Genomic DNA, 12176 nt, shown 5'->3' with positions numbered 1-12176 from the left:
TATCTGATTTGCGATTCAGCTTTGATTTTTAGTTATTCATAATACGAGCGAAACCTATTTAATCGTGCCATAACCTTTGGGAATATCTTTAAAAGATACATATGACATTCTTTTAAAATGACGCAGCTTTGAAACGAGTTTAAAATTTTTCATTTCGATTCTGTGGACTTTTTTTGAAATAGACTTTTTCAGTTGGTCTTCTCCCTCTTTTACTCTTTGATAAGTCTCCTTAAGCGGATAATATTCTTCGTTACCTAAATCCATTAACAATTCCGTTAATGAATTGGAAAGAGGAAAGTTTGATAATCGGCAGAAAGACTATACGTTATATGACTGTATATATCAAACCAGACTGTCTTCAAAGTACTTGAGAGCCATTTGTCACCGAGGGGATTAGAAGATTTCAGACCACTGATCCTCTGTTTCGTAGAAAAACACTTTAGTTTCATTGTCTATCGGCTGTTAGAATTTTAATAACATTATAACGATGTTATCGAATCACGCTTAATTGCGAACCGATGTAGCTGGGAGAAAAAAGGAAAAGAGGGACGAACTTGTAATTTGGTCCACAATTACATGGTATTCGTTTCGACGCAACGTTACAACGTTTCCCTCCTCTCCACCCCTTGAATTATAATATTATTCGAAGAATCTCGTTGTAAGCGTTTATTTTCCGCTCAAAATCTAATTTGTATATTTAGAAGATTCAACAATTTCCGTCAGATTAATTTAATCAAGCACCTGTATTGAGATATAGCGTCATCCTTATCGAGATTGCTCCAATATTCGTAAAGGAAGTCGATTGAGATTCGACGACCAGCGTACGAGCAGTAACGATCAATCGACTAACAAATTTGTAAGATGCATTCGATATTTATCGGTGCATACATAAAATTTGGTTCAAGATTTTGCATTGACGCTACCATTGGATCACGATGGTTCTTCTCCTGGAACGTGGAAACCGGTTGCGACAGGGCTGCTTTTTATTGTATAGCCATAAAGTATTAAGATACGGCATAAAGCCATTCTTTTTCTTGATTCTCAACCGGGCCTTGGGAGAATCAAGAAAGCAGGTTTGGTAAAAATGTTTGCAAACAAATCGTGTGACATCCTCAGCGTGTAATTAATGGAAGAGCTAAGAGTGTACCTTTATGAATACTGGCATTAACCCTTAAAGGCTATCGTAGATGAGATTTCACCTGGTGAGAATTTTATTTTAGTATTATCGTCCTTATTACTGTTGCAAACAATAATTTTTCTAGTCTTTATCTAGTACCGAATAATAATAGAACGTTCGACTCTACTTGTTTGACTTTGGTAATTTTTTTATTTAAGAACGATGAGCTGCGGCAAACTTTCACTCGTTATGACCCTTAAGGGTTAATGGTTTATGTGCTATATTATTATATGTAACTTTTATCAATTATAGGATATTGTTATATGAAGTAGGAGGAGGAGAAAATATTTTTTTAATATGAAGCACGTATGTAATTTCAATAATTATATGTAATTAAGATGGTTTAAAGGCGCAATACAAATGTATGAAGCGCGGATAATTTACTACAGGGCCAGTGCCCCACTACAAGGTCGTGTATTCCTTCACGATCGTCACAGTGTCTGTCTACACGTAGATGTTATATTCTCACGACTGGTGACGAGAACGCATGTATTCGAGTTTCAGTAGAAGGTATCAAATTTATGGATCGTATTTCCAACCTATGTAAATTTTATAAATTATACGTAACTGTTAAATATTTGACTTATTACTGTCTAAAGCGACAACGATTAGAATGTAAGATTTTATCGGATAAAGTCGTGTTGATCACGGTATACACGTAAACTCTTTTTAAGATAATGTGACGATTAACAAACATTGCCGGGTGATACATTAACGAAATTCCATTTTTATAAGTGAATGTTGTAAAAATAACTTTGAACCACCTGAAATTCCGACACTAAAAGCCCGCAAATTACTTCGAAGCATTATCTGACAGTTTCTGCTCATCCAAATTTATGGTTGTCGCTTTGTTCTTTATATCTTTTATTTCTGTGTTGTTCGAGATGGAGCAAGAGATCACAAAGGCAGGAAGAAAATATTCTGCAAATTAACAAGAATTATGTTCAAATATTATAAAATTATATCTTTTATTTCCAAAATCGGGACGTTGCACTTGTTCACAAATTTCTTTATTTACTAACCAAATTATTTAACAAACATTTAAACAATCTTGAACTCGTAGGAATTGAATCGATCTTCAGATAAACTTTAACAATTTGGGAATGATCCTCGAATGCTCTTAGACGACCTTTAAAATCCTTGAAATGATTTTCAAAAGGATTGAAGAAGCTCGATGATGATCCTGAGTGACTTCGAGGAGATCTTCTTGAGTTGATTTTGATTGGCTTTGCGGTGGCCTTCAATTGATTTTGATATAATATTCTAGCAACTATTAATTTTAAAGAATCTTCAGAAAAACCTTAAGGTAGCCCTGCACGATCTTGAGAAGATATTTTTTAAAAGTCCCCGTCTTGGTTTTTCACGCAAGGGACAATAAAAACGCACAATTTATAAAACGTACTAATATAATATTTATTGTTTGCAATAAACAGCGTAATATAATATCACCTCTGGCACAATCTCACGATGGCAAGACAACGCGAAAACGGCTATTATATTTCGATATTCTCGCATCATTATCTGTTCCGCAACTTGTCTGGCTTCACGATCCTCTAACAAAACAGTATACTGCGCGCGCTCAGTTTGAAATCGGCTGGTTTTTAACATTCCTCCTCTTACACGGGTACATTTCTAACAAATAAGGCGAAGCTTGTGGATTCGTTTCGCATCGTCGTTTACGTCATTTAAGTACGATATCGAGACGGCTGGGAAACGATCACGGGAAGACCACATACTCGCTTCTATACTACCATGCAATGTTCCTAACGTTAACACGGAAAGAAAAAGAGATTTAAAAAGTAGTTGATTTCACAACCAATTTTCTACACTAACTTTAACATTTCTTCACTGGTTTTGATAGCGATCGAGGTCTTCTCGTGACTGTAACACGGTTGCCTTTCATGATATATCATTAATTAATAATATTAATAAACGTAAGGGATTATAAGGGATGATACGATAGCAATAAAAATCGTTCATCGACGAAACCGTTCGTACGCACACACGACGAATCCCTTGCGAGATCCATCTGTAATGACGAAAGTTATTATATTTGGGCGATCGAAGGTTCAGGGTGGGTAAAGTTTATGGTGTTTGATGTGAGTGTAGGGGATGGGCTGGGGGGAAGATATCAATTACGAATAAAAAAATGTCATGGAGCAACACTAACAATCTTCGTTGATCGTAAAACACGATTCTTTTCCTCTTTCCTCACTCTTCTTCAGGCATACTGATCAATCTTCCCATTCATTCTCATCTTCACTTTCGCTCTCGTATTATTTTTCTCTTCTCTGTGTTTCGACCCCTCTGTCAGCTTTACTTTCATTCTCGCACCATGAATACACGCATCCCTTGTATAAAAATAATAATAATAATAATTATAATCATAATAATATACGCATTATGTAACTCTAGTCAATAAAATCAAATAATATTAATAATATCAAACTATATGCTGCCTTGCAATAGATGTAACAAAATATAGTACTCATATAATAATATGCATTTTACAAGCGTATTTTGATCCTTGCTTTGATATCGTCGTGATATTATGTATAGGGTGTGTATATGATTTAAGTATCTCTTCCTTCTCCCTTCGTTTTTGTGTCGTTTCATGCAAGAACAAAAATGGGGATAACAGTGGTGTGTGTCGCGATCACGATGCTCTCTAGTCCAACCTAAATGTGAACTAATTATCGATAACTTTTATAGCAGATGAACGGTGTATATGCGTGTGTGTAGATGTGTGCGTGTATGTGTACATGTATACGAGCGTGGTTTTACAATAAAAACCACGTGATGTACGTGACGACGAAACCAGTGTTTGCTTTTACCAGTGGCACGTTAATGTTGTTTCACCTTAATACAAAAAAGGAGAAAAAAAAAGAGAACGATACATAACCACAGGCTATTGACAATTCTTACATCTTGCCGCTTGTTTTGGATCTATGACAACGACGTTGCATTGATTAGAGTCACTAATTATGTTCATTGTGTACATTCTGTGTCCTGCCATAATCAAGATAAACTTGGGTTTCACGGGGATTACACGTTATAAATAGCTGGACCCTTTGAGAACGATTTCTATAAACAGTCTTGAATCATAAGAATTAAAACTAATATTCATATATATTCATGATCATAGTACATACTCTTTCGAAATATTTTCTAGAATTCCTTCTTTTTATTTTATCAATATATTCATTTTAACTATTTTGTTATATTGAAATAGAGGTTTGTTCTCAAAGGATTGTCTAATGTTCGAGGAAGGAATGTTCTTAAGAAACTCGTTACAGATACCAATATAACGTATTCGTCTATATTAACCTACTCTAAATATTGCAATGCTCGTTGCAATGACGTGGCAATTCCATTGGATATTTAACGTACCTACTGATCTTCTAAACGTGTATTTATCATCCTCTCTTCGTGATCGATCTCAACGAAAAATAAAAAACGAAAAGAGAAATTACGTATTTCAGTGAGAGTAATACTTGCTCTTTGTATAATATCAAAGGATCCTGGGATACTCAGGAGATTTCTGGAATGATAGCGAAGTACCTAAGGGATACCTTAATCGATGTATTACACGGCTCTACTGGGATTCTCGGGTTAACTCGGTATAAATAACACATGAGATACAAAAGATGGACAGTTGATGGAAGAAGGTGAGCTCCTTCGACTAACCTGGAATGCTGGAAATGCAAAAGAAGAGTCTTTAACCTTCGAATGGGATATGACACTATCGCGTCTGTTCGAGAATCCTAATCAAGAATCAGACAGAACTTACAATATCGCTGAACGTTGTATGAGCGTTAACATTATAAAGAGATTAAAATGCTCGATGGCACCCGTCTATCTTGGAATGGCGACGTTCAGAGTTATACTTTTTTAGCTCTACGTACAAGTCTTGGTATAAAATAAGCTTGCTTCGTGCACGTCTACCAGTCGAAACACCGACCATCGGTTTTTTTAAAAACGTATAAACAAGACTTTAAACTCTAAAACCGACGATACGATAAAATAGAGTGACATTTTCTCTGCATATACATTTATACGTCATACGTATATATATAATATATATATATATATAAATCTATAACTTAATATGTAACGGGGATAGGGCGGGAATTTCTTAAATCAATTTTGATTGATTTACATGTAGCCATCGCGTTTCAACTACGACGGCAACGTTCCATCTCTAGAAGCTAACAACCATCGGTATAAATTGTTCACAAGTGAAAACAAACAAAAAAGAAAAATATATATAAAATAACGAGTTGCCTTGCATGGCTAGAGAATATACTTTCTAGCTTCGATCTTGTGCTTCGTATCGAAGACGTTTACGCGAATACAGGCTGTTCGATCGCTACATATTTCGTGCACACGAGGTACGTTTCTTTTCATGGATTATCTCTGACCAAAAAGAGCCTTGTTATCGACATAACTATTTCTACGAAAAACAAAAGAGAAAAGACGGTATCGTAAATAAAGCTTCGTCATCTCTTCGAGATCAAGTACAATCGACCAAACACCACTCCGTGTCCACGAAATTCTCTACATCGGCGAAACTACCTGTATATCGTTATGAAAACAGACAAGATCGTTCAAGACGTTGCACAAGACGGTCACTATCAACTAACGAACGTTCCTCTCTACTTTTGACATTTACATTGTACGGTACGAAGAACAATTCCGAGTATCCTTTTCGTACCTCCCAGTCCGATTTACACGTCCAAACTCTATTGTTCTCCCTTTCTTCTCTACCTTCCTCCAACTTCTACAAACTTATTTCTTAAATATAAGCACTGGTGGGGTAAAGTGGCGATTATCATCCACTAGATTGAAACATCTTCTTCTTCTTCGTCTTCTACTTCTTCAATCTCTTCTTCCGATTCTTAAGTCGCACTCGAACGCCATCTTCGAATGATTTCTCAAACGCAGGTCCCTGAAGAGCTTTCTCCCGTCGAACTGTCCAATTTATCCTTTCACATTGCACCGGGTCGACGATTCCTCGCGACCATCGACGGCTGCTTTTGTCCATCTCAGACTTGTTTACGCAAAACGACGAGAGCCACGTACGGTAAATTCTGTTCATTTTAATTTCATTATTTCGTCCTTTTTTCTTGCGTACTTGGTGGCACGGACGGTTCACGTGTTGCCGCTCTCGTGAACGTGCGCGTGGCCATGCGCGGAATTCGTGAGCGGCGAGTGGGCTATGTGCGCCGGCGACGATGGTAGCTCGATCAGGGTGACGTCGTATCCAGCTGTGGCAGGTGGTTCCCCGGGATCACCAGGGTCACCGGGCGACCCAGGATTGGCTGGGTTACGCTCGTTGCTCGGGTCCGGGTTTACTCTGGAGTGGGTCACCTCCAGGAGGAACAGGTCCTCGTCCACGTAATATCGGATCATGTCGTCGTCAATTTTCGCTGTAATTCTGTAACAGGAGAAGAAAAGGATGATTAAATAATGGAAATGATGGAACAAGGTGACTCGAGGTTACCCTGCTTAAAATCGAGGGAGGATATTCGACGGTAAATAAAACGGCGAAACAAAAAAACGGTGTTGTTTGAAAGAATCAGCGAAATATGAAATTATTGGGTGATACGGCGATACAACGAGAGATTTCGATTACTTTTGGTGTTTCGTGTTGAGGGGCAGGAAACAATTCTATCGCATTCTGTCTGAGCTTGTTTTCGTTTCGTGTGACGATTGATATTTTAAGCAGAGTACGGTTAATGGGACCTTTGGTCGCGTTCATGGTACGACAGGCTTGATACTTTCTACACTGAAGAAAAAGTATCGGCAAATCTGTCGACCGCATCAACGCCATGGTTCCAAAGTCATCGAAGAGTGAACCAAAGTAAACAGCAAGCAAGACGCTATTCCATGTAAAAAGGAAAGATCACTCAACCCAAAAAGAGAGAAAGGAGAGAATGAAATAAGAGGAGCACACGAGAAGCACAGCGACTCAAGCGAGCCAAGTGCGTGATGCGTTTGAGAGGTATACAGGCATGCATTGGTCCACTAGACAAGGCGAGGCGTCTAGAGAAGCGAGCAGACAGGCGTGCGTGAGCGGTCGTGACAGAAGAAAAATAAAGGACACGAGAGAGATTAGTGGATTAGTCTGGTGAAGTCGAGGGAGACACACGAGTACTCTGACGTTGAATCAGCGTGGCCGACAACAAGGATTCTACAGGATGAACGAATGGTATGGTGGTGAACAACGTTAGAAAAAGATAAAATAATAAATAGCGATCAAAGATCAGAGCGGCGAGGACAACCAAGAAAAGAAGCGAATATAGGAAAAGACAGAGAAATATACGGGCGAGAGAGATAGATAGTTAGATAGATAGATAGAGAGACAGAAAGAGAGATAGAAAAATATTATCAAATGCGTTGTATAGGAGGTATAGAGGGTGGTGTGTCGATTCCGGAAGTTAGGGAGAGACTAGCAAACCAGGCAATCGGAGAGAGTCAGGCAATGTCACCGTTATGGCATGCACTACTGTGTGGGCGGTGCATGCAAGTAAAGATGACACTCTACTAAACTTACCCCTTTGTGTTTTTGCGATAGAGGTTATTAATACTCGAGGATGCAATTTTGTACTTTGACTCAATCTGTAAAATAGAAAAAAGTAGAACATTAGAATTTTGACAGTGTTTGCGGACCATCGGTCTGGGTACTCGTGCTCGATAACCGAGGAGGTTCTTTTTCTTAATTTTTTTTCTTTTATTACGACGTGATACGCTCAGTGAAAACGAACAGACCGACGGATATCAGGGATAGAATAAAGTTGACGGGCAAGATAAAGGATGAAGGAAGCGAAGACAAAATAATGAAAAAAAAAAAAAAAATAAAGAGAGAAGAAATGTAAGAGACATAGAGAAAAAATTGCGATCTTCCGTTTCCTGTACATAAATCAAGGAATTCATTGATCAATTTCAACGGGAATTATTGGCTAGCATGATCGGTTTGCTATGGAGAAAGGGAATTACTTCTGTAGAAGCAATGACAAATGTACGATTTACGGAGAGAAAGGAGGACGCGGTAAAAGATAGATTTTCTTTTCCACTTTTTTCTTCTGCCACTTCTCATCGTTATTACAACAATGCGACCTTGCGAACGTGTACAGTTGGTCAATAATGTACAATGTTAAAAAGACAAAAAAAGAAAAAAAGAAATATAAAGAACGGCACCTCTAACGTCGAAACCATCGATCTCGCGATCACAGGGGTTAATGATCCGTGCGCGTGATTCACCGCGCTCCGGTCCGTATTAATTATTGTAAGGATTTTGGAGGAGTGATGCATGCGCATTAATATTAATATCAGCGTAGTGGAACGGTGCAACAGGTATTAATAAAATGGTGTAATATGCCCTTACATGCATAGCTAACATTTATACCTATATATTATATAATATATGTATATATACATATACATATACATATATATATACATATATATACATATATATATATATATATCACATGGGTGTGTATCTTGTATATCTCGTGTTATTCTCGCGCATCACTCATTATTCATACCGGGGGTACAGGCGTCAAATCGAACATGGCTCCGTGGAAATGTGATAAATTGGCCACGTCAAGATATCGCCGGTTTACGTCGCGAACGTCGAAACGTTCCGCGTGTCGCTTTCTACCCGAGGATTTGTTACCGTGCCGGTTTCGAAACGTACTCGTCGGTATAAATAGAGACAGACGACGAATACGAGTGATATCGCCGCTCACGAACGCACCCGGGCTTAACGTGGCTCACTTATGCAACGTTCCTAGCTGTCATTTCTGCGAGTACGCGGCGTATTTGTGTGATTTTGCCGCTACTATTTTCCTGCCCTTTAGGAACCGACCGAGCGTCCACCGCAGGAGCTTCGACGTTGATCGACATGGTTACGATTTGCAAGTATTTCGATTGCTATCTGTCGGCGATTGTGTGTATTTTCATTCTTCAGTCATTCCACTGTATCCGCGACAAGTTATTGAAAATCCTGGTCGCACAAGTGTGCCGAGAATAAAGTAGACTATAGCGACCTCGTTCGAAGCTTCATTTTCGAAGAAACTGAACCTCAATTTCCAGGAAAGAGAAACCTTCGTCGAGAGACAACTTTCATTCGACATTCTCGACGTATCTCTTTAACTCGAGATCACCTATTCACCACGACCTTTAATACGTCTTAATGGTACGATTAATCAAATGCAAACCCCGTTTGGTTAAACTTCTCGCGTTTCATCAGGATGAATTTTTTTCATTCGTGGAATGGCTGACAACGAGCAGCGATCTACGTGTGTGTTTTAACTGATAGTGTCGGTGCTACTTGGATAATGTAATGTGTGCTCCATACAAAAATCCTTGACATTTCTTACAGCGTTCAATAGTCCCTGAACGGTCGGCGGTGTGACGTGCAAAGGTGTGTACACGTCCTCGGACTCTTGGCGGACGTACAGCATCACTCGTTCCTCGGCGTCTGCTGGACGTAGATGGGGTGGTTGCTGTTGCAGATGTAGTCTATTCCCAACTCCGGATACCACCGTCCCAGCGAGACCTGCTTGCTGCACTCCCTGCAGCACCGAGCCTTGAAGCTCCTGCACCTGCATCAGCAAGGAGTCCTTCTTGTCGTGCAGGCTAGTTAGATTGTCGGGCGGAAAGTGGTTGTGGAACTTGAGGGCTGGCAAGCTTGGTCTGCCGCAGGCAGGATAAGGGCTGCTGCCCCCTGCCTTCAATCCTCCGCCCTCGCCATTACTCAGGGACGATGTGTCTGTATCGCCACCGCCCCCGCCGCCACCTCCATAGAAGCCCGACAACTCCATCGTAGAGAACTGTCGTGGAACAAGAAACATATTGTATATTTTTTCTATCTTTTTTCGAACGAGCTACTTTCCGTGATACGAGCTACACTGAGAGACAAAAGTATCTATTCTATATCATTAAATAAATTGAATTACATGTAACTGTATATTACGAAATTTATAGTAACAAATGTACACAAAGAAATGTAAATTAAATTATTTGCTAATCCTGACAAGACAAGATTCACATAGTGGTAACATTTTGATGTTAGAATAGAGCTATTTGTATAGTACTATTAATTAATGTCCATTAATATTATAGTTAATACTCCGTGGATTTCTGTTTGTGATTAACAATTGACTACAATCTATTGGGCATGGATAATATATTAATTTTGTAAAGAAATCAGTTTCTATATCTCTCCAGTCCTTTTTCAAAATTTTTTCAACATATTTCTTTGATGTTATTTGGTACCTACGGATTAACTTTTGTTTTTGTATACGTTTATTACTGTAAGCGTCTGTGTACCATATACAGTTACAGAAATTGGAATTTAATAATATAGAAAATATTTGTTTTATTTCTACATTTCAATCGTGTACAAATAATTTTATCTTTCACTATAAATTGTCACATTGTCTATATTGTATCCATCGTTTTCGTAAAGCAAGGTATGTACTTGTTTTCTTAACCACTTTTTATAGCCGTCGAATGAACTAGTTTTATCTCCTATCGAGCGTTTATAAGTTTTTACTAATTTCAAGTTCAAAGAATTCTATATTTGCCTAAAGTGCTGAATGGTTAGCTAATTTTTTGGCTCGTTCCCGGAAACTGTTACGGTTTTTGTTATGGCGATTTAAAAGTTGCGATTAGTGGAGAATTTTGGCGGTGTTGAGAGCAGAGGATTGTGGTGGATACTACGCAGACATATCTGGGGCTGCTTTTCACTGAGTAATTTGATTAGTTTCATTTTCGTTCGCGTTCAAAGCCAATTGCAAGCTATTACAAATCTTGCCGATTTTCGAGGCCTCGGGCTCGAACAAGTAACACGTTCACGGCTTCCGTTGGCGTAGCGATCGCGAGGTAAACTGTGTGTGGGTGTCCGTGAAGGTATTAATGTTCGAGACGTCAGAGTAATGCTTTGCATTATGGTAAAACGAAAAAGTGTTTGCAAACTAGATACAATATTCTCTTAATAAACTATTAATTCTTTGAAAAAAGCATGCTTGTCATGTTCATATCTACATACATAATTTCAAATACAAAAAGAGGAGCAGATAAAAGGTAGGACAAACAGTTATTTGTAAACAGTTCCTTCAGCTTCTATCCAATCAGAAGTCTCGACGAGTACCTTGTCTATGGTATGTTCCGCCGGTGGCGAGAAGAGGACGGGAGGTTTGTGAAGATCGACCATGGAGTAGAATTCGCTGCGTTCCGTGACGGAATGGTAGAGCTCGTCCAGCTTTTTCCTACCGGTGGCCGTCATCTTTCTCTTTGCTGCTCTCCTCTCCTCGTCGCGAGTCTTCCTTTCAGCTCCCTGTGCGTAAATAACACCAGGATGATTCATGAGATCAGTTGGTTCTCGTAATTTTGTTCGAATCGTCGATTAAACGACGTAACGAGACTCGAAGGTGTAAGAAGAGAAAAAAACTGGGTACCTTATCGCAGAACACTTTGATCTGGCAATACCCACGATGCGAGGGTGGGGTGTACGTGTGAGCATGGGGTGGCGGTTCCTCGTACGTATCCACCTGGATGTGCAGAGGCAAACCTTTTACACCTTTTTGACTGGAGAAGTCGGTGCTGAGACACTGTACCGCCACGTTGATCTGCAACGTAGAGAGTCCATGAAAATCATTCGGATAAAATACAGAGACCTTTATCGTATCGTATGATTGTTGCGGTGCATGAATAAGCACAGCTCCATTTAAGTCTCCCATAGATCGTTAAATGCAAATGGAATCTCTTTAATGAATGATGAAGGACTCTCTCGTACCTTCGCCGAGGATTCGAGTGGGTTCCAATAAACGGCGATCGCATTGTGTGCAACTTCCTCTATGCAGCCCACCAGTCCCACGCTGTTCTTCGTGTCTGTAATGGTGTAGATTGTTGTCAGAGTTGCAAATCATTCTACGATGCCTCGAAAGGGTGCGTGATTTTCGTTTTCTTTTCGATTCTACGTACGTAG

The 12176-nt window shown here is 39.3% G+C and overlaps 1 protein-coding gene across 4 annotated transcripts in view; it reads right to left on the bottom strand.

The window, feature by feature from the left end:
* Positions 1-2565: 2565 nt before the first annotated feature.
* LOC132912584 (protein grainyhead) overlaps positions 2566-12176 on the bottom strand; it is a 162374-nt gene continuing 152763 nt past the window's right edge. For 2 of the 4 annotated variants that reach the window (XM_060970105.1, XM_060970108.1), the window contains exons 10-15: positions 11985-12079; positions 11647-11817; positions 11340-11525; positions 9565-10017; positions 7734-7798; positions 2566-6614 (exon numbers count right to left, since the gene is read on the bottom strand). In XM_060970105.1, coding sequence (XP_060826088.1) covers positions 6329-6614; positions 7734-7798; positions 9565-10017; positions 11340-11525; positions 11647-11817; positions 11985-12079 — 1256 coding nt within the window. In that variant the 3' untranslated portion in view covers positions 2566-6328. The remainder of the gene's footprint in view (positions 6615-7733; positions 7799-9564; positions 10018-11339; positions 11526-11646; positions 11818-11984; positions 12080-12176) is intronic. The other 2 variants (XM_060970106.1, XM_060970107.1) reach the window with 2 other exon arrangements.

The sequence above is a fragment of the Bombus pascuorum genome, chromosome 12 (genome assembly GCF_905332965.1).
Source record: "Bombus pascuorum chromosome 12, iyBomPasc1.1, whole genome shotgun sequence".
Taxonomy (NCBI): Eukaryota; Metazoa; Arthropoda; class Insecta; order Hymenoptera; family Apidae; genus Bombus; species Bombus pascuorum.
The sequence above is the reverse complement of the archived record's forward strand: the minus strand, read 5'-3'. Positions and strand labels throughout refer to the sequence as shown.